This window comes from Abrus precatorius, unplaced genomic scaffold (genome assembly GCF_003935025.1).
Source record: "Abrus precatorius isolate BTA unplaced genomic scaffold, Abrus_2018 Scaffold7, whole genome shotgun sequence".
In the NCBI taxonomy this organism is placed as follows: Eukaryota; Viridiplantae; Streptophyta; class Magnoliopsida; order Fabales; family Fabaceae; genus Abrus; species Abrus precatorius.
The window spans coordinates 150,416-173,350 of record NW_020874417.1 but is presented as its reverse complement, the minus strand read 5'-3'; the positions used below and the strand labels follow the sequence as shown (position 1 = coordinate 173,350).

Here is a 22,935-nt window from a genome sequence, read left to right as displayed (position 1 = left end):
ATGACAATAACGTTAGAATCATCCAAAGTAAATTACAATTAGCTGAAAGAGAGAGAGAGAGAGAGAGAGGAGGGGGGGGGGGGAGATTTTACATGTCCATCGTGATTTTTTATCTTAAGTGCATTTTTAAATATTAGAATACTGATCTAGATATGTTAATTTATCATCCCATGACTAATTCCAGAAAACATTTTTTTAACGCAAATTTTGGGGAAAAAGAGTTGTTACTTAATTTTAGAATATATATTTTCATATGCATGTATACAAAAAAAGTGAAATATAAAATAATTATATGTAATTTCGCACAGTTGTAATACCTTCATGTTCAAATAATGTAGCTGATGTCAAAATTCACCGTAAATAACGAGAGCAACCATAGTGTAGCTTCATGACTTTTTATTGAAAAAAAATATTTTGATATATTAATTTTGCCTTGATGACAATAACTCACAATTGAGGCTGACAAATGAGTCAAGTACAAGATCAACAATCCCAATGGCAAGAGCTAATGACAACTCAGAATTAAGGAACGCTTCAAGCGGTGTACTTCATGGTGGAAGTTCCATATAGTCGTTTGTTGAATCAGGTTTCAATTTTTCGTTGTCTTTTTTATACTGATCTATCATATTTCTTGATAAAATGAGATGTATGATCTATTAAAAAATGCCATAGATTAGGGGAGAAAAATATAATGTTGTCAATGAGAAAAAGGTGGCACAAGATGCACGAATTAATTTCCCGTCTTTGGATATTCTAACCAAAAGCAGATGAGTGACTACTAATGAATCTTACTGACATGAATTATATATTATCAGTGAAAGTGATGATAATCAATTGCATCCTCAGCCAAGAATGGTCTTTCCATAATAATTAATGAATGTTGCAATTACAAGGATGAAAGTGTAACACACAACAAATTTTGCTCACTTAAACACCAGATTATGGCAGCTGTTGTCACACGGGTAAGCACAGTCAATAGCTTTGACAACTTCCCGATCGAAATACCAATCTCCAACAGCAACTGCTATTGGCTGCATCATAAAAGATTATTATTTTTAACAGAAAATGGGGAAGGGCATCAGGCTTGAGTAGTGAATACTGAATTCAAGGCACAAAAGGTCATTCGTGTTGTACTATCACACATTCAGACTTTAGTTTGCAGTCAAAAGAAAACAAAAATGGTTCTTTCCCTTCTCCTGATGAAGGGTTGGACAAGCTTCCAACTTTCCTTTCTTAATTAAACTGCTATAGTATAAATGAAATAGGTCTATATTGTTCACTACATCTTGATGCTTCATTGAAGGACCGTGTAGAACTGTTGTCATGCCGTGTTCTACTTCATACCTTGTGTGATAGCAACGAGGCATTGCATAATGTTTTTGAAGCCTCTATAGTCTATATCCATTGTATTTCAAATTATATTCGTCACAACCAATTAAAAAAAAAAAGAGCTACGAGTATGGACAGATATAATGGAACATAAGCCTCTAATCCTCCTATAATTTCTTAAATCCAAATGGTCTAGAGACAACGAGAATATAAATTGAGCATACCTTGTCCTCAAGAAGGGGAGAGTCATCAGCAAACCATGTCTCTTGTCTCTCAGACTGACAATGAGCAAAACAAGAATTTATGAATAGTCCAGTTTGAGATGAGCTTGAGAAGTCTTTCACGTCATTTAGCATTTGATTTCTGAAGTCTGCCTCAAAGAAGAGATATAATACGTTACAAGGAAATCAGATGTAGATGTACATCATTTGCTGTGAATAACTTGCATTAGGGTACATAAATTTCTGAGCATAATTTACAATAGTGGAGATTGAAAACACCTTGGAGGAACTGAAGCTGAGAGGAGCTACAGTTTGCATGGTTTGATTTGCAGTCATTCCAAGAGCCTAGGGGGTCAGCTGAAGGTGGGGCTAAACTGGCTTGGACCTGATGAAAACATAGCTCACATCTTTAAAAAAAAAAAAATAGTGGTAATCTTAGGTTGAAGCACCTATAAGAAATAACATAAAGGTGTCAAAACCAATTATCATAGTATCCATTATTCCTGGTTTGACTGTTGGGCCCGCGTTTTTAATTGGGGGTTGATAAAAATCTAAGGCCATGGTTTGTGAAATGTTAAATCCAAAATATTTTACCTTATTGTAAAAAGAGAACAAGAAAAAAAGACTACCGGAGTCATTAGGCAAAGGGCAATCTCAGACAATAAATTAGTGAAGCTAGATACTTGGTGTCTATGTAGCAGAATGAGGACAAATGAAGACGTGTTCCATATAATTAGCATATAATCAGGCATATCATTACCATAATACAGGAGAAAGAGTGTACTGATTCATTTTACCTGCCACACATCATAAGCTGCGTTGAGTAGAAACAATGGCGTCTCAATATGTTTGACCATATTCTGAGGAAAGAAGCACTGCAGAAAGAGACTCCGCATGATCAAAATTTGATTGTCTAAAGTAAGGTCAAGTTATGAATAGCATGACATCCAGAATAAGAATTACCGAAGTTGGGTCCAGTTGGTTGAGACAACTTTGTGGAAGATTTTTTTGTACTTCCTACAATTTCAAAACATCACTGACATGGCATAATTTTACAGGCTTTCATAACCTTACATCAAAGAAGTAAAACAACTAGTGAAAAGTATACTGCTTAGGTTGTGTAATATAAAATTATTCATGTGTCTTTATCTAAACAATTAAAAGGCCTTTTTTGAAACTATCAAAGCCTATAACTAAGTTGACAATAGTTTGGTCCTTGCTAATCCCATCATTGATAATTAAATTGCATTTTATCAAACGATAAGCATAACTGCATAAATCTAATAATGCTACATTCTATTCAAAAGTTTTTTGTGCGACATAGCCAAATTAAATGTTACCTGTAACTGAACCACCCCTCCAAACAGATTCCTCAGGCTGCGTCCCCCAGATACATCAATTCTAACATGATTGAACAGATCATCAATTATATCTAAGTTTCTAGACAAGGGAACAGGGCAGAGGGAGTAATTTAAAGAAAAATATAAAACTTACGCATCAAGGAAAAAACCTGCATCACTCAAACATTTCACTTTGGAAGAGTTTGGGAACAAGCTACGGAACTCATCACAATGTATTATGGATGCCAGCCCACCCGCAGAGCATCCGGAGAGAAGGGCCTGATTTTCATTTGTTGATTAGCATCCATGCATATTAAAGAATGAAAGACAATATAAAGAGACGTGGGAAACCTGGTCAGCTTTCTGCATTCCCTTGGACATCAGATCCTCCATTGCAGCAAACCATATTTTTTGTCCTCGAAATTGAAGCTGTGCAGACTGAAAAAAGAACCGAATGCACATATCAATGCAACAACAAATTCCCAAAAAAAGGATCTTTCCATAACAAGTAACAACTAACTCAAACAGCACCAATATATCAGAGAAACTTGTTCGTTAGAAAAGATATGTTGTCCATGCCAGCAAAGCATCACAAATTTTTCATTTTGAAGAGTTTAAGATGCTGCTACCATGAGAAATTATATTGCAATAGGTTCCTGCACAAGTTGCAACCATGACATATATGACTTAAAGAATCTCCTAGCTATCACCTTAGAGATGTAGTAATGCTAGATTAAAAAGAAAAATAAAATTGTGAAACAGTATGTCAAATCAATGACAGAACAGAGAGTTGTGTTATTTTAATGGCCACAAGTTTGTAGTACTAGCTTTTCTATCAGAAATTAGTGATCTTATTATGTGGCTACATTGATTGGATGTATATGCAACAACAACTCAGCTTTCCATGGAAATATGAAGGGCTGTTAATTGCAATTTATTAGATAAAATTGAAAAAAAATAAATTGCAGTATATTACTCTCACTGACCTCATTTTCACTATCTCCACTGAAAGATGCCCCATCACAGTACCGTAATTTCACTCTGTTCCAATTAAAGAAATCTGTGCATAGAAGATTACATCCAGAAAAATGACAGAACAAAGACTTGAGTGACATAAGCTGCAGCCTCCAGCAGGGCAGAATTTTATTGAACAAAAGGTTACATTAAAAAAAAAAAAAAGGTCATGCATGTTTAGGGTAAAGGGAAAAACCAGGGTTTTCTTCTGGTTTATTGCTCAATATTCCAGTGAATGGTATCTGATTTTCCATGTATTTAGAGGAGCCACGACGAGTATTTTTTCGATAGACACAGTTTCTGATGGTGTTGCACCATCCTCCTCCCTGCAGGTATTAGAAAAGTATTATCAGTAATAGGCTAATAGCATGACCAAAAGTTAGTATGGTTTAATAAAGACTTCAAAAAATTAAAGTACAGCTTCTTTATATAGCTATTAAACCTTGAAAGTATTGTTATTAAACCGTGAAAACATTGTTTACCTCCAAATGAATAAGCCAACTATTTGCACCAGATCCAAATCCACGATCTAAATGGTAACCAGGCAATGTTCCATCCAAACACACTGACATTATAGGACAGAAATACAAAACTTATTTGCCAGGTTTCAAATAAACTAACAAAATAGGTTGTGCCATCAGTTATGGAAAAGCTCAACCAATTCAAACAAGCTCACAAATAGTGACTTCAATCCTTCAATCATATTATGTTACTTAAAGTGCAAACATAGCTCCATTCAAATATGAGGCATATTTAAACAGTAATAATCACAAAAATGTAGTTTTCAGAGAGGATTGAAAGAGAGAGAGTGACCAGCTCCTTTAGAATCGGCTCCTTCAACAAGAGTGAGATCCACCATAAGAGGTTGAGGTGAGGAGAAAGGTTTTGCTGTGACGGCATCTTTTTCTATGAAAGAAAGTACGGACAGTGTCTCAGATCCAAAGGAGAAAATTGCAGAAACGAAGCATGCAAATTGAATGGCTACCAAAAGCAGCTTCGTTTTCATGTTTATGAAGCTGACAATGTTTACTCTCCACACTAACTCAATTTATGTGTACTCTTCTTTTTCGGTATTAATATGCTTTAAATAAAACCGTTGTTCGTTTTTCTTCTCTCGTGGACGAAGCAATGCTTTTCTTTCTTCTTTCTTTGCTCCTAGAAAGGACACAGATAGACCCTTGTCATATTTTGTTGTAGTGTTTTTTTCTTTGTTATCATGTTTTTTAACAAATAATCACGATTTACGACATTAATCTATGATGTCGTAGAAATTACGCAAAGATGTTCGTTATGAAGTGATTCCTAGTGCTACCCATGGCCACGTACCCCATCATATAAATCAATTTCTTTTCTGCCCCATTTCTCTATGTAGTTGATGGGCTATCAAAATCAAATCTCCTTAGCTTCTTGTTACCATCCATCAAGTTGAACTTCTCTTTTTGAAGGGCTACAATACAATGATTGTCATGCCTAATTGAAGACACTGACGGAGCCAATCACGTTAAATTGTATCTATAGCCTATCATAAATTTTCAGTTCCCTTCTATTTTACAAAATATGATTCATTATATTAAAAATTAAAAATAACTCCTTTGTCACCCCCTCCCCTCCTGTTTCCAGTTTGCCAAAGGAGAGATCATAATATCTCTTCTTAATCGTTATGTTCTTCTCCCAAAACATATAGATAAATACTGTTTTTCTTTTCAAATATCTTGATTATCTATATAAATTCTTTGGAAAAAAAAAAACCTTTAAGCTTTAATTCGGTAAAATAATTTTATTTTAAAATTCAAAAAGGTGTCACTTAAATTTAATTGTTATTTGTGATTTTTTATACTGTATGAATATTATTAAATCAAATTTTTAAAAAAAATATACATCATTATTTTAAAATTGATAAATTAAAAAATAAATATTTATATTATCGACGGTAAACAAGATATGATATTAATAAAACTTACTTAAAATAACAAAATTCTAAAATTGAGAAATAAATTATGAAATTTTGAACCTAAAAATTAAAATTAAATTAAAAAATTAATTCTTAATAAAAAAAAGTCACATAATATAATGAATAAAAGAATTAAGTCTAAAAAAGTACTTTTATTTAAAATAAATTTTAAAAATATTTTCCCTTATAATAGAAAAAAGAACTCAGATTAATATATAGAATTAACTGACATAATTTTAAGGGAATATAGAATAGTTACAAGCCCAAGTAAAGTATTAATTAATTAGCTTAACCTTTTCTGTGAGTGGTAGGTGGAGCCGGGGTAAAAGCAGTCTAGTGGGCAAGGTTGCCTTGTCCACTTATCGCGGGAATAGATTCTTCGCAAAAGTAGGATGAAATCCTACTTCTACAATAAGGCACATCTACCAACATTTTTAACACGGTATTAGTCAAAGTGAAAAATTCTCACTTCTAAAAAGTGTCTCGTAGTTTATAAACTGAAAGATGTCTGAAAATATAATAAAATCACGTTAAATATTGAAATAATTCATGTATGTGAAAAATCTCGCTCCATTGGCCGAATTGCAAACTAAACACAGGCTTAAAATATTTTGCGTTGGCTTAGCATAAACTATTAATTTATGGTTTACAAATATACATTAGATATTATTTATATCTAATAACTTTTATCATTCAAGTTTTCCACCCATTTTACCATATTTATCTTTTGTGCTTATAATGAATGAGTCGCTATCCAATCAAAGACATTATGACATTTTTAAAGGCACCATCTTCAAAAATTTTGATGAACCATGTATTAGTAAGTTGGTGCTAACTAGTTGTTATTGGCGACACTGCCAAAATTCACAAGGATGAAAAATGTACAAATCAGACGCAACACAAAGCTCAATTCGCAAATTATGAGTAGATAGATGATCGAACTAGCATAGTGACGACAGATTAATTCACGACGGTGATGCATAACCAGTTATCAGATTACAAAAACTTAAAATTACTACTGTATAGAGCTAATGTTATTTAAAAATAAATTTTTTAACTCAAGTAACTCTAATAATAATAATAATAAAGTCATAAAGATTGGTCGCACAAGGACAGGTTAAACAAATATTATTTCAGAAATTCTTCACAGCCCACCCGGCACTTGCATGCCGATATGATTGATGATGAATATTCGTATTTCAAGTTCAGTTCAGGATGACGGGAAAATAAACATATCCAAAAACATTGTTTTAAGGAATCAATCACCTTTCAAAGAATCCATCTGGAAAAAATTCTACAGGAAGCTAAATTATACATGGGAAGAGGGGAAATTGTCCCCCAAAACTCTACTGGTGGATCAAATTGAAATATTCTTGTTAAGAAGCTTGGATGAAAACTAGCCCCCACAATTATTATAATTGGCAAAATTTAATTGGACAAAAATAATTAATCTACGCAGGGACTGAACCACTGGATAATATCTCATCTACCTCACTGAACTTATGATGCTTGTATATTTCAAGCAATAATTCCCGACAAGGGACAACGGCCCCAATCTTAATGCATGCCAAAAAAGCACCGGAAAGCTTTCTATGCAGACTGTAGGCTTCATCAGGTGGAGGAGTGAGCCTGTGCTTCAGCATTGTTGCCCCAAGATGTGAAATGCTTTGAGTAATGTTGGTTGATCGGAAATCAAATCCTCCTGGTCTTGAGAATGGCAGACCGACAATAAAACCAGCTTGGACATGAGCATCTAGCATCACATCTGATTCCATTCCAGTGAGGAACCCAAGTCTCCTGGACATCTCAATGACCCCATTGCTATCACTATTTGCACATGCTAGAACCTAATCAATTATGCGTCATAAACAAAAATAACAACAATAAGAATTCGGAGGACTTTTCTGCTGAGTTTAAGAAAAGGGTAAAATAGTCAAGTAACTTTAATGCCTCCTACCAAGTTGAAGTGGAAAGTTCAAACGATCAAGTGCTAATAGTAATAAGTTATAACATGAGAACATATAGGAAAAACTTGAATTTTAAAAAGGGGGTACTGGCAGTTAAGTCTGTTTACCATAATAAATGCTACAACTGAATGATTTATAACCTTAGTTATCATGACGGAACCAATAATAACTGTCATGAACAGCTTTGTGCCTGTGTATTATTAGACATAAGTGTAATAATAACTGTAATGTAGGTACAGGTTAGGGGCAGTAATGTATTATTAAATGTGTATAACTGTGTGGGCTGGGAGTTCTGAGTATTGTGATTCTGTTAGTTTGGACAGAATAATCTCTGTAGGAGTCATAAGACTCTGGGACAGCAACCCTTTTCTGTATTGTGTGAATTGTGATTCAGTAATAAAATTCACTAATTTATCAATTGGTGTTTTAAAATATTGCAACCACATGACTAATGGCATTTTAATTCTATTTTCCGTATATTCATTAAAATTTAGATCATTCCATACAGAGACAAACATAACCTTATTATATACACCATGTTCTACTTCCCTATATTTATTTATTAACTTCAGTTAAAGCAATAATTTACCTTACATAATTTTCAAAAGAGAATCTGATTACTTCCATTCAAAATTCAGTCAGCTTAATGTCATAAGTTTTTATTTTAATATTGAAAAACAAATAGCAGCAGTCAAGAACTGACATATATATCTATCTAGTTTGAATATCCATATCCCAACAAAAATTAAACAGAGAAAACAACAAACCAAATTAAGATTTCAAACCTCATCTTAGTTATTGATATAAAAATATAAATTAGAAAGGAAGAGAACCAACCATTCTTAAATAATCATCCACAAATCTTTTAGGATAATCCCTTGCTGCACCAAAATCAATCAGATTGATTGTCTTTGTAGCTTCATCAAATAGGAAATTACCCCAATTAGGATCAGTCTGCAATAAAGAACATCCTCCAAGATTAGGAAAGACCAGAAAATCAGAGTTGAAGGCTAGTGATTTAAAGGAAAACTTCATGCTAACACTTAGCATTGAAAGGGATGCAGCAACAAAACAATAGAAAGTGAAATTCATGAACAAAAAAAGTATGTAAGCTGCTATAACAACTATGATCACATTGTATTTATCTTTTTAGATACTTGGTATTTTGAAAATAAAAAATGATAATACACGAACTAGGCCCTAGTAGCCTAAAAGTGTATCAACAATGGAAGTGGACCCTACCATAATGCATTGGCAAGGCAACTGATTCAACCAGTCCTTGTAAAATGGTATAACCTATACTATCATATTATAGGGCATTGGTTCTATAGCAGCCCTAGTCAATTATAGGATATAGGATGTAAATTATACAAGAAATAGAATGAACGTGCTTACTTGACTTAAACAACACCTGAACTAGATTACTAAACTAAAATTTGTCAGGTGCATTTCAAAATTCATATGTTTGGACCAGAGTTCTCTGAATACTGATGCTACACCCAGTCTGTCAACAACGGATTTAATAATTTTTACAAGTGTAATATAAACATGGGATAGAATAACATGCCTGCATAAATCGAAATACAAATAACTCCATCAATGTGAGTTCTAATAACTTTTTCCCAATATAATTACGAGTTTCCTGGTCCAGTAATGCCACTTTGTCAATTGGAATTCCTGTAACAAGAGAAAGCCACCCCATGTTCAAAAACAAGCAAAACATTGAATTCCAGTAGAATATCATTCTATTTATTTAATATAAATAATGTAAACAAATTCATCATTAAACTGAATACTCTTTTCTCCAACAGAATGATAAAAAAAACTAGGCATCCCTCATTCTAATAAACAGGACAAATAGCACCGTTCTCATTGAAAAATAAGAATTACTTGAGCCAACAATGAATAAAAACATCATGTACAACCTTTGTTTCTTCATAAAACTATCTGATTAAAGGAGACAGAATTTTTCAAAACATTTATACAATGAATTTGATAATGTTTCTTATAGTCAGCACATCCTTCTTTCCATTTTTAATAAATTAAAAACATGCAAAATGAAATAATTGAATAAATGGCCAATAAATGAGAAGCATAAAACTTTACAGAACAAATCTTCCATCCAATTTGGTACACTAGAATCTTACAGGCAATTAATCTCAGATGCAGCTGCAGCTGCAGCTGCAGAAACACCATGTGGCTTTTTTATTGTTTTGAATTAAGTGTATAAGCTATGCAAGTTGTGATCCCAGAAAGCTCCACTTAAGGATGTATCAACAGAATGTATCACAAGAACTGCTGAAATTTGTTATATTTACCGTGAACAAGCTCAGTTGTTAATACTCTTTTGCTTGAAATATCATCCAAAACCATTGGAACATAAAATCCATTTGTGCCAGCAAGAAGATCTCGGAACCGTTTCTGATTTGCTGCCTCCAACTTGTAATCACACTCGCGAGACAATTCTTCTTTTGCCACCTAGGCAAAAATGCAAAGTCTATCATATAGACAGATATATATGCCAAATTATGGAGCCAATGCCTTTCTATATGATAGGTAAGAGACCCCTGATCAATATCGACCACAGATAATTATCATACTGCATAATCCGAATGGAACATTAGATGGATGGGTTGATAGGTGAAGAGGCAAAAAGAGAGAGGTAATGATAAAAGAGTTTCACAAGTCTATATACAAATCAAATGATTAAATATTGAATATGGTTTAGGATCTCACTGATAAATTTGAAGGCATAGCATTCAGTGAAAGGGAGGGAGGGAGGGGCTAAGGGATCCAAACCCCTACAGACAATATAGAAAATTTGTGGGTTTAAGAACTATGAATTTAGAATGTTGATATAAATGCATAACTGAAAGCATACATAAATTGAATTGAATTCTATTAATAAAATATGCACCTTTATAGCCCTGTCAAGATAAAGTCCTTTAGGAATTAGATTTGTGTAGTTTAAAAGGAGCTTCACATTCTCAATGTCACTTTCAATGCTATCTGCAACACCAGGGTACTGAATTTTCATTGCAACTTGCATGCCATCCTTCATGACAGCTCGGTGCACCTAAATTACATATGTGGGACCTCATTAGGCAATACTATTATACTAAGCAGAAGTGTCACGATATAAAGTTTCATGATACTGTTATTAAGACATATATAAATTGTCATGGTTAGAATTATATGGAACATATATATAAGGAACAGAACTATAGCAAAGCTTGGCATTCTTATAAGGATGAGTCTTATGCTAGAATGAATTCAAAGTGAAAGTGAATCAGATAGTTTAAAATCACCTCTATTTAGTTTTATGGAAAGCAAGAATTTGAGTTTTCAAAGCTCATTACATTAGCATATGTTTATCTATGACTGATATAACAATTAAACATGAATATTACAGAATGAAGAACTATATATGATTATATATTTAAGATATAAAATAAATTGCAATATCTAAGACCAATTCTCCTAAAAGCCTAAATGGTAAGGTGAAGACTAAAGAATGGTCTTTATACATCTCTAACACACATGCACAATATTCCAGATTTGAAGTATAAATAATAAATAGATTCACTTAGCGCTGAAACACAACTTGTTAATTGTCATACTTATAAGACAAATCAGGCAGTAATGATCAAACTTATGACCACTTTGTCATAGAAACTAATACCATATCAAAGACCAACTCTCATAAAGCTTAAGTTGTTAGATGAAGACTCGTGAATGGTTTTTATACATATCTTTAACAAGTAAAAACCAAATATAATTTCAATGATGTAAAACATTTACAGTTTTTTTCACAGGGAAAAAATATGCACCAAAGGCACGAAGCTTGAGGAATTTAAAAAATAAATTAACTATAAAAAAAGGAAGGAAAAAAACAACTCCTTAACATCTAAAGTAAAGTAACTAACAGATGGCCAAAGGGGGAAAAGAAATGGCAGTTCTGAACTTTTAATTATTCAAAATTACTTGAGAAATAACTAAATTCAAACAGAAAGATGAAATGATGGAAAATGACAACTACAGAACTTTAGCACTCAAAACGAGAAAATGATAGATCTAAAGCAACACCTAAAGAAGCATACATACCTGGCCAATGCTTGCAGCAGCTATAGGTTCATAATCAAAATTAATTAATTTTGATGACCAACCAGGACCTAATTCATCATTTAAAACTTGGGTAAGCTGGCTCTTTGGCATCACATCTGCACCTTGACGGACAATTTCTAATGCAGCCAGGATCTACAGATAAAGGATTGAGAAATTAGCTTTAAAATGCCATAAAAATTATAAACAAATGCGATTTACTGATTCCTCAATGGAAATGAACTGATGACCATTGAATAGTAACAAATGAATATCTGATTGGGTAGAATATAATACTATTTTTTCTTCCCAGAAATTGTATGAATTCAAGAGATATCATTAGCTAATATGACAATTATAACCACTATTCTCAAGAGACTGCATAAATAAAATAAAGAAAATGCAGAAATAATAATAGATTCACAACCTAATTAGCATGTCAAGACCCACCAACCATGGAACATATAATCATGGAAAACAATCCAGTAAGAGGAATATATCCACTAAGCATCCTTTAGTTATTTGCTTTCAAGATCTGAACTTTCACTTTCTGTCTAACCTTCACCATTTGAAAGCAGGATGCTCTGACAGCGGATGACATCTAATCTATGTTCATGTACTGAAACAAAGACTTAGAGGCAGAGCCTATTTAGCAACTCAATTCAGCAATGAAACCAAAAATTAGGTTAAGGGGAACAAAGTAAAAACACTAAGCTCGTGAGACATCACTTAATGTATTCAGCAGCAACACTTTCCTTACTTAAATAACTGAAAGAAATAAGTATCCTTTACAATAGCCTTGATTATATAATCAGCAATAGTTTCCTTTAGTACATTTTCAGCATTTAAATTCAGTTTTTTCTACCTGATGTGATATGTGGAGAAGAGCAGTAGAAGCTTCAATTTAGAGAATAGATCGGATCGAGGTAGCTCTACTGCTAGAGGTAGAAACAGACTAAGAAAAAGTATTGGTGAACCCATTAAGAAGAATTTAGAGATCAACAATTTGTCCATCTACATCATCATTTGCAATAAAATACTATAGCATCATTTGATTCATCTAGTGGGAAAGGCTTGGGTGGTGGTGTTGTTTCTACCCCCCACCCCAAAAGAAATTCATCGTTCAATTTTTTTGTCACAAGAAATTCAGTTCTAATCTTTTTTCAATTCAATTAAACGCACCCTTAGTGTGTCATCTTTCGCTAAAATTGCATGATGTCAGCTAGCAATCCTACTATTCCTACCTATTCATCAACATGCCTCTACATAAACAAGATACAAATTCATGATAAATGTGTCTGCATAATACCAATTGGATAAGGCTCCTCTGAAATGTGCTTGTAGTTGTCAATAACACAAGCAAGTAATGGTGAGTACTGTGTGAAACCTAAATTTAATTTAAAGCGATTGTAACCTTAACCTTCTAAATTACAAGGGTGAAGACACCCTTGCATAACACTTTAGAGGAGCTGCTTTCATAGCAATTTAGCTGCAACCATAAAAGACAAGTCACGTTACCGGAGGAGGAACAAGAGATTCATCCTGTATGCTCAACATCTGCCCAATCTTGAGCGCTGCCCCACGCATTCTACAAAGTGCAAGAGCTAATCGTTCGGCATTTTTTTCAGACAAAAAGGGTGAAAGTGCAGATTGATTGCCTTGCAAATTTGGTGTGCCAAAGGCAAGCCTCTTAGCACCTTCCTGAAGTGTTCCCCACGCAAGACCAGCTCCTAGCCCAGCAAACCTACATTTCGGTAATGACAAGAAACGCTTTGTTTAGGGATAGTAAATGGCATGCGTATAGTTATAGATCTCAATTCACAGCACAACAACTAAATGCAATGCATTGCATCATATGACAGTTATGAAAATAAATCAAAGAAAACAAAACTAACCCAAGAGCCCTAGAAAACGGAGTTGCCGGAACCTTCCTCTCCCTGGGCCGCCGTTTCTTCAACGGCGGCGCGGGTGCCACTTCCTCGCTCACACATTCATTAACCGTTTCAGCAGAGCTCGGAATCTCATCGACTCTCTCCGCCGCCGCGGCGCAATCAATTACATCAGAATGTTGTCGGTGATTTGATTCAGAGGAAATAGGGGCAGCATCGTGATTGTTTGTTACCGCTGTGGTTGTCGGTGGCGATGTTGAATGAGATTGAGGAGAAGGATTATCGGTGAGAAAAATAAGGGAATGGGAAGCAGTAGCATCGTGGCGCGTCGTTTTAGGGTTGGAGAATTGGTGAAGCTTTCCTTTGGTGATGCCGGAGAGGTCGGTGGCGGAGAGGAGTGCTGTCTTGATTAGGGTTTGGGGTGACGAGTGTTTTACGAATTCGTTTGCGATTAAGGAGAGGCCGTTGAAGAGCCTTGCGAGGTCCTTTAAAGAAGCCATTATTTTCAGAATCACTTATTCACATTTTGTTGTATTGCATACGAAGGACCGAACGCAATGCAAAATGAAAATTGGTGATTCGTTTTGAGTTGGTGTGTCTGAAAGTCAGCACTGGGGACGTGGGCTTTGTCTCCTCCATCAAAATAGGAAAGGAAGGAGAGGGGCTATTCAAGTTCTCTGTTATCATTATTATAAGCTAATTTTAACTAATTTGAAAAACCGTTTGATCAAATTAAACCTACCTAATGAAATAGGTTTTTATTTTAGAGAGTTTAATTTTTTTGCAATGTTTTATAAAAACTCGTAAAGCTTGAAATTTTAATTCCTTAAACTTATTTTAGTATTTTTATTTTTATTATCTTTTTATAATTTTTATCTTTTTTATTTTACAAATTTTTAGACAGACATTCTTTATCATGTTTTTTAAATTTTTTATAATATAGATTTATCAAAAGTATAATATAAAAGTGTGTGCGTGTGTGTGTATATATATATATATATATAATCTCATTTATTTAATAAATATAATTTAAAATGAAGAAAATTTTAAAATATGTTTTTAAATTTTAAGAAAATTTAGAAATGAATATAGTTATGAAATTTTAAGTTAAAGTCTAAATAATTAAACATATTATTTTTTCATTTTATACTTATTATTTAGTTCAATGACTATTTTTATTTATTATTTAGTTCAATGACTATTTTTATTAAATATTTTTAATTCAATCAAACAACTTTTAAACTTCCAATTAATTATTCAGTTTTCAGTTGCTTAAGGTATGTTAAACAACTGTTGAAGATTAATTTCTTAGGTATAAAGTGTCATTTAATTGTATTTTATTCCTTCTATTAATTTTTTTGAAATGATCATGATCGAAATCAAATTCATATATAGAAGACAAGAACTGTTGGTTCTTTTGCATATGTTTGGATTCAATTAAACCCGAGTGCTTTTCAATTGAGAATACCATACATTGTATTTGTAAAAAAGAAAAAAAATCAATTTTGTCATTTTGGGATAAAAAAAATATTTATCATACAGTAACAGGAGACAATTATTGGGTAAATTTAATTTGAGCCATAAATTGCCCAAATTTGAGCCATTACCTCTAAAATATCAAGCCCACGAATTTCAAAATTATTATATTTAAAGATAGAATTAGACCTAGTAGGTTTGTTTTCTTTGACAGAAATTGTCATTTAAAAGAAATATCAAAATTCAAGCCCAACAAAATCCAAGTTTGCCCCCGTAATACTTATAAATTTCAATCCCAACAAAATCCAGAATTTATGATATTTAAATATAAATTTGGGTAAGTTTTATTATTTTATCGTAATTTTTATATTTTAATAAAATATAAAAAATGGAGCAAGTTTGGCCCATTATCATTAAATTTGAAGCCCAACAAAATTCAAAGTCTACGAAATATATTTTGTCCATACACTTGGTCCTTTCGACCAAACAGAAAAACAAAAGAAAAACATTTGATCAGGTTTTTAAGTTTTTATATTTTGTTATTTATTGCTTTTGTTGTGTGTGTGTGTGTGTATTTACATATACTTTGACAATTACTACTATCGTGAACAATCATCATGGTTAATCAATTAATGGTTATTGTCGTTGATCACATTTCCACCGCCAACCCGTAACCACTAATCCATCATTTCTGCTCCTACTAGCATTTTTCAACTAATACCACCCGTTACTATCATTCACATCCTCTTTCGGCCACCTTTGTTGGGGTCTGGTGTTCAACCATTACCTCCATTAATTAAGGGTGTTGTTAAGATTAATTGACATGTATTTATTTTCGTCTTTATTTATCTTGAAATTTTGATACGATATCGTTTGTTTAAATTTAAAATCCATCTTGTTAAGATTCAATAATATATGAAATAGGACTGAACCAACTTGATTTGTTAGCATGATATATTAGTCTCAACATCATGTATAACTAAATCATAATATTAAACTAAAAGTTAAAATATATTTTACAATACAAATGAACTTAAAAAGATAACATGAACACAAATACGCAATACTGAGTGTTATCTAGAAACAAAAAATGATTGAAACAGTATCAAGGTTGAGACAATATTGAAATGAAGCAAAACACGAGGTAAAAAGCGAAATTCTATACCACAAGAATAAAGTGTTTTTGAGTTAAACCACTACAATATAACCTGCTTTTTAATTGAACAAACAATATGGAAAACGAAAAGAGACAAGTGATGATTTCGTTCCATTGCAACTTGTCTGGTGCGTTTGGATTCATGTTAAATTACCTATAAACATAAATTTAACGCAAAAATTATAATTTGTAACGTTTAAAATTAACATAAATTTAGAGATATCGAAACACGTGATCATGTTCCAGAGAGTCTAAGTATTCAAAGTTTAAAAGATAAACAGTCTTACGATCGACGAGAGGAGGATCAAGTAAAATTTGTGAGGTGATAAGCAACCGGCTTATTCCATGTTGCTGTGGCAATATAAACCAGCATGGTTAGCGATGATGATTGGGTTTCTACTAGATGCAGCATAACAGGGACGGTGGCATCTGATTTGGACGCAAAGGGCATTAAATAATAAGCTTTTCAATGGTCCCATATGCTTTATTTATAATCCTAGATAGAACCAACGATGTTTATTATATAGCTTTATTCCATCATAGCTTAAAGAATAAACCTCATCTCCACAACCCAATCTCTAGAATATGTCTCCCGTTTTCCCTTGGCATGAAGGTCCAAGGCCAGCGTAAACTGCTCCCATTCCTTTAATTACTTTTCTTCAAGTGGTGCCCGTAGAGATAACATAACCCATTGTCAACATGCATTGGAGCATAAAGTTATAATTAAATAAAAATATCAACTCCTAACTATAGGAATCGACATAATGCTGTATGAAATATGGAGCAATATGGCACAGAAAGTGACCCAAAAACTAAAGATACGTGGCGAATTCTAACAATTGAAAAATAACAATGCTCACCACCTCAGAAAATTTTCTCGTCACTTCGCACATTTTGCCTACTGGTGGGTCCTCCTTCAAATTCATAAGCAAGTATAAATAGGTTTTGTGAGCCACGAGCATGTTTTTGCAATCAAATACTATAGTTTTGGGTCCAGATATTGTTTCATTTAGTTTTGTCTCACTTATCCTTGTTTCTTTTCACCGTTCACTAATGACCTGTTAGTGTGCATAAGTCTCGATGTTATTTTATTTTAAGTAAGTTTATGTGGTCCACATTGATTGGCTTGTTTCATGCATTGAATTTATCAGAACCCATGAAATGACTAATACTAAATCTAGTGGTTTTAAATCAGGCAGATTCGGGTGGAGAGTATCGAATTAAAAATTCAAGATTTGGGTTTGGGTGTCAATACTCCTCCGATCTACTTGATCGGTGGTGTATTAGGCGATCACCAGGTATGTTTTTTCTTGTGTTAATGCATGCATTAAACTTTTGCATTTTTTATTTCAAACAAGTTTGTTATGCATGTTATAATGCCCCAAACTTTTCAGGTGACCATATTCCTATGATCATCAATTTGCTACAAATATAATGCCCATTAAGCTACTATTTAAATTTGTTGCAGATTTGCAATTTTTCTAAGATGGATACCGCTCAAAGGATCGTTGGAGTCAAGTACGAGTGCTTGCTTTTTGGTATGATTAGTGCAATTCAATGACCTTTCTGCCTCTTGGTTTAACTTCCTTCTGCTGCGTCATTGAAATCTTGGCTCAGTTTTATATGTTAAGGAATAAGGAACTCAATTTGTTATTTTCTCCTTCACTGTTTAGATGTTCGAAATAAAGTAAGAAGAGTAAAGGAAGAGTTTCAAATTAGAAGGAAAAAAACAAGGTTAACGATGATGCGTTTCCTTCTTAAATTTTCAGACAGTAGGAACTTGGAGAAGTGGTTTGGAATGTGTTGTGCTAAACACGGGAGAGGATACATTCATCTTTCTCTCATTTCTTTTAAGTTTTAAGCAAACACACTCATGTTTATTACTATAATTATAAAGAGGAAAAGGGGGAATGATATTAAGTTCTGATTCTGAATGTTGGTCACAGATGTGGATGACACACTCTACCCATTGAGCTCAGGTCTCAATTTGTCATGTTGCAAGAACATACAAGGTACAAACATAAAACACCACAATAATAAAAACGTGTGTTCTAGTGTTCAGATAATCTCATACGTGATAGAAGTACTACTGTATTTAAATCTTGTGTTCAGATAATCTCATACGTGATAGAAGTACTACTGTATTTAAATCTTGTTTACAGAGTATATGTTAGAACACTTGCATATTGAACAGAGTGAAGTACCAAAGATGTGCCTAGATTTATATGGGGAATATGGTACAACTATGGCAGGATTGAAGGTATGATGAGGTTGTGGTATTGCCCTCAATTTTCTCGTCATCACACTTTCTTCTGAAATGTTGATTCACTGTCAATGATGTAATATCAATGAGTTTATGTAAGTTTTAATTTTCTCTCAGGTCCTTGGTTATGAGTTTGACAATGACGAGTTTCATGCTTATATACATGGAAGATTACCATACGAGAAACTGAAGCCTGATCCAGTATTAAGGAACCTTCTGCTTTCCATGCCCCAGCGTAAAATAGTATGTTAGGAATAAAGGTCAACTTCGGTACTAGTTTGTTCAGCAAAGAGCATTTCATAATATTCATAAACTCGAAAATATCGTTTGCAGATATTCACCAATGCAGATCACGCACATGCAGTTAAAGTTCTCAACAGATTGGGCTTGGAAGATTGTTTTGAGGGCATCATATGCTTTGAAACGCTTAATCCTCCCAAACAAAGTAGTTGCATGGATGATAATTATGCGTTCCCAGATATTACACCATTAAATAATGCCTGTGATTCAACAGAGAAAGGATGTTTCAACTCCCACTCTCAAATCCTTTGCAAACCATCTGTGGAAGCTTTCGAAGCTGCTATTCGGACTGCTAACGTGGATCCTGAGAAAACGGTAAGACTCATTACTCACCTAGAAAGTGATATGAAAGATAACTTCTTGGAATCAATTCATAGTCTTTCTATCTTCTGCAGGTTTTCTTTGATGACAGCGCTAGAAATGTTGCAAGTGGAAAAGTAGCAGGACTTCACACTGTTATCGTAAGCTATAATTTGCTATCTATGCCTCGTATAAGTCGATCTAAGAAATTAAATAACTCCACAATCTGTGTTCACATGTAATGCAATCCAATGCAAGCTGACAATGACAAGTAATAACACACTGATGGCAGGTGGGCCGTTCAGATCTGGTGCCTGGCGCTGATCATGCCCTGAATAGCATTCATAATATCAAAGAAGCATTGCCTGAAATATGGGAGGCTGAGGAAGGCACGCAAGAGCAAATGATCCAAACCCCAGCAGTTGAAACTATGGTCCTTGCATAGGATTTTGCTTGGATAAAATATTTTAACACACTTATCAAGCAAAGCAAGAGTTTCTACCTCAGCAGAGCTTGCCTCGATCTGAATTTACAATAATTTGGGAATTGTCTCCACAGTATGGGGATGCTTAAATATATGAATCTTGCAATTGGCATCATGAAATGGATGGAAAACTTGTAAATGTAAATGGCAGAACTAGAAATTTATAAGAGAAAAAAGCATCTACTATATGAGGATTTTTCATACAGTCTGGTAATAGAAAATATGGATCTTACATCTCTAATAATTATAATTCACTAAATGCACGTGTAACGACAGTCAAATTTTCCTTCGGCAGAGGTCAATGATTATTCAAACACAGAATCATTGCAGGTATCCATACCCCCTCCTCAACTGAAAATTGTTTTTGACAGTCAGAAAAATGCACTTCAGTGTAAAGATCAATTATCTATAGGCAGTTCTCCAGAATTTGCAATTTTGCATGGCTTTCGCGGGCTATTATCAAACTTGCTAGTCTCCTGTGATTCAAGTGTCCTTACAACATCCATTCCATCAATTACATGTCCAAACACAACATGACGATTGTCTAACCATGGAGTCTACATCATAAAATCAAACCATTTACTTGTTAAAGCCAAAATCTAAACAAACTTCAAAGAATATATGTAAAGCTTGAAATAAAAAATATGCACATTAAAATATGTGTAATAGTTTAGTTAAACAGTTGTCCATTAAAATATGCGTATCAACATTGCCGGTAATATGCTTCAGTCTATTCTTATAGGTGGAATATAAGCAGACAAATGAAATCTAAAGTGTGTAGAACATATAAAAATATTTTTAGATCTGAAAACAGATTGGAGAAAAAAAGCGACACCAGTTTATTGAAACTTCTTCAAGGATTAAAAAAGGACCAATAGATAAATATTAAAAGAGGACAATGCGTGTCTCACCTGTACAGTGCAAATAAAAAATTGACTACCATTGGTATTAGGACCGGCATTTGCCATGCTCAAAACTCCAGGACCAACATGCTTCACTGCAACAAATTTTTTTATAAATCAGTTGTCCATTAGAAGTCCAAAGCCTATAAACAATCATAAACTGGACTATCAGCCAAGGCAAAATTTTGAATACCAATTACTATTAAAATATTTAAAACTCAATATTACTGATCAAGCAACGGCAGAGACATACAGGCGAAATTTTCATCTTCAAATTTAGCACCATAGATACTGATCCCGCCAGTTCCCTGCAGCCAATTAAAGCATATTTGAAGAGAGAAAAAAAAATCTCACCCTAAGCACGATGCATATACATAGCAGTCTGCAATGGCATGCATATATTAGCACATATATGCAAGCATACCAAGTTACCAACAAAATATAACAGAGCTCACATCTCCTTCAGTGAAGTCCCCTCCCTGAATCATGAAATCTTTGATTATACGATGGAAGTAGCATCCTTTGTAGCCATATCCTTTCTCTCCTGTACAGAGATTATTCAACTTGATAAATAAAATGCCGTGTCGCAACCCATTTCACAGCAATAATCAAAACTCACAAGCACAACAAAAACCATTCTGTAGAAAAAATTGACAGCTTGCCTGTGCATAAAGCACGGAAATTCTCAACTGTTTTGGGAACAACCTCTCCAAATAGACCAAAAACAATCCTGCCAATAGGTTCACCCCCAACTTGTACATCAAAGAAACACTTGTTTGTCACTTTGGCTTGCACCTCTAGAGCCTAGAAGTAGCAAAACCATGTAAGATAATAAACAAATAACATAAATCACAGCAGGAATGACTATCCAGGATTGCCACGAACTTTTCCAGTAAAAGCAACACAATATAAACATGGGCAATCGAAACACTATTCATTCTAAATGATTCTATGATCAACAAATGCGTCATATTTCAGGCCTTGTTGCTTAAACTTATCCTACTATCCCAAATGGGTAGAAATAAGCCCAAAGTAAAAGTTAGAGATCTCAAAGCTCTATCCCTCTACTCTTCCCCTGTCCCACATGCCCAGAAATTTTTGCAAACGAAGTTTCAATTCCAAACCACAAATTTCCAATAACACACTTACATTTTCCATAGAATTAATACATGACATTCTTCTATATGTGATTGATTTAGCATCAGATTGTGGTGAAACAGAAAATTTGGCAGCATAATGAGATGTTGACGCCAATGTTTTGCTGTAACCAAGCTGTGATTTGGTACCGCTGAAGACCACACGTGGCCTCTGAACTTTTGACACATCTTGGCCGAAATTCCCCTGACATAAAAAACAAGAAAAATTCCATTTTTAACGTAGAAGCAATATCTACTTTTGGGTGATGTTAAAAGCAGAGCAGACTGTACAGAGCTACCTGAATATGATGATGAAAACGAGGGAGTAGGTTCTGACTTTGCAGCAATTGCGTTGAGAATGACGATGCCATGAGCAACAAGTTTAATGGCCAACACTTTCTGAGTCTATCACCCACCAACGCTACGCTAATCTCTCTCTCACACACCCACACACTCCACTTTAGCTTCTTTGCTTCAGCTGCAGACTCGTGGCCACACAGTCACAGGGCTACCTAAAGGCTAAAAGGATAACTAACTGTTATGTGTTTACTCCAATTTTTTTTTTCCTTTTCGATTCAAAAGTTTCTTATTTTTTGTAACATCTTACTAATTAGTATCTTAAGATAATATTATTTAAAAATTCGAAATAAAATTGTAATTAAAAATTATAATAATATTTTTTAGACACTAATTAATAATTTTCTTTTTTATAAAATCTATACAAAATTTTATTATTTTCAAAGGTTTTGTTTGGTATTCAAAAATATACTATTAACAAATTGTGGTATCCAAATGGAATTAAGTTAAGTTATTTCATTTAATATTTTTTTATAAATATTAAATTTTATCAATTTAATCATTAAATATTAGAATATTAACATAATTTTAGATAAATAAAATAAAATATTTATAAATATAAAAAAATTTATTTTATATTTGTTTATATTTAAAATATATATTAACTGTTTAAATAAATTATCTAATAATTAATTAATTTTTTATTATATTATTTTTTATGAACTTAATTTATTTAATAATAAAATTCAATTTAATAGTCGAGTTTATTGAACTTAATATTTATAAAAAAAAATTGTATTATTAGTGCT

At 33.4% G+C, this 22,935-nt stretch overlaps 4 protein-coding genes across 7 annotated transcripts; 1 reads left to right on the top strand and 3 right to left on the bottom strand.

Annotated features, from left to right (window-relative positions):
• Positions 1-834: 834 nt before the first annotated feature.
• Positions 835-7,552, bottom strand: LOC113873567 (pectin acetylesterase 2). Of its 2 annotated transcripts, XM_027511733.1 has the most exons (13): positions 7,542-7,552; positions 4,718-4,770; positions 4,387-4,469; positions 4,101-4,230; positions 3,877-3,950; positions 3,242-3,328; positions 3,045-3,169; positions 2,891-2,951; positions 2,514-2,567; positions 2,348-2,425; positions 1,830-1,935; positions 1,554-1,699; positions 835-1,031 (listed from the first exon to the last, which is right to left on the bottom strand). In XM_027511733.1, exons 2-13 carry the CDS (start codon positions 4,761-4,763, stop codon positions 924-926), a joined length of 1,098 nt encoding a protein of 365 aa, XP_027367534.1. In that variant the 5' UTR covers positions 4,764-4,770; positions 7,542-7,552; the 3' UTR covers positions 835-923. The 2 variants fall into 2 exon arrangements, with proteins under 2 accessions (XP_027367534.1, XP_027367532.1); XM_027511731.1 differs by lacking the exon at positions 7,542-7,552 and having other exon boundaries at positions 4,718-5,063.
• On the bottom strand, positions 7,072-14,425 carry LOC113873565 (protein ABC transporter 1, mitochondrial). The gene is made up of 8 exons (XM_027511729.1): positions 13,819-14,425; positions 13,442-13,667; positions 11,927-12,079; positions 10,740-10,898; positions 10,141-10,300; positions 9,390-9,499; positions 8,660-8,776; positions 7,072-7,702 (listed from the first exon to the last, which is right to left on the bottom strand). Exons 1-8 carry the CDS (start codon positions 14,310-14,312, stop codon positions 7,307-7,309), a joined length of 1,815 nt encoding a protein of 604 aa, XP_027367530.1. The 5' UTR covers positions 14,313-14,425; the 3' UTR covers positions 7,072-7,306.
• On the bottom strand, positions 7,345-22,382 carry LOC113873570 (peptidyl-prolyl cis-trans isomerase, chloroplastic-like). 3 transcript variants are annotated; one of them, XR_003505951.1, is made up of 8 exons: positions 22,129-22,282; positions 21,843-22,034; positions 21,356-21,497; positions 21,149-21,237; positions 20,947-21,001; positions 20,703-20,788; positions 20,132-20,348; positions 7,345-7,354 (listed from the first exon to the last, which is right to left on the bottom strand). XR_003505951.1 is itself a non-coding variant. In XM_027511737.1 (7 exons), the coding sequence occupies exons 1-7, from the start codon at positions 22,198-22,200 to the stop codon at positions 20,190-20,192; spliced, it is 795 nt and encodes a 264-aa protein (XP_027367538.1). In that variant the 5' UTR covers positions 22,201-22,382; the 3' UTR covers positions 18,542-20,189. The 3 variants fall into 3 exon arrangements, 2 of the variants coding, with proteins under 2 accessions (XP_027367538.1, XP_027367539.1); XM_027511737.1 differs by lacking the exon at positions 7,345-7,354 and having other exon boundaries at positions 18,542-20,348; positions 22,129-22,382; XM_027511738.1 differs by lacking the exon at positions 7,345-7,354 and having other exon boundaries at positions 18,542-20,348; positions 21,356-21,490; positions 21,818-22,001.
• On the top strand, positions 17,913-19,779 carry LOC113873573 (uncharacterized protein C24B11.05-like). Its single transcript, XM_027511742.1, has 8 exons — positions 17,913-17,982; positions 18,391-18,456; positions 18,607-18,704; positions 18,825-18,950; positions 19,041-19,152; positions 19,228-19,322; positions 19,403-19,468; positions 19,600-19,779. The coding sequence occupies exons 1-8, from the start codon at positions 17,931-17,933 to the stop codon at positions 19,750-19,752; spliced, it is 768 nt and encodes a 255-aa protein (XP_027367543.1). The 5' UTR covers positions 17,913-17,930; the 3' UTR covers positions 19,753-19,779.
• Positions 22,383-22,935: the final 553 nt, after the last annotated feature.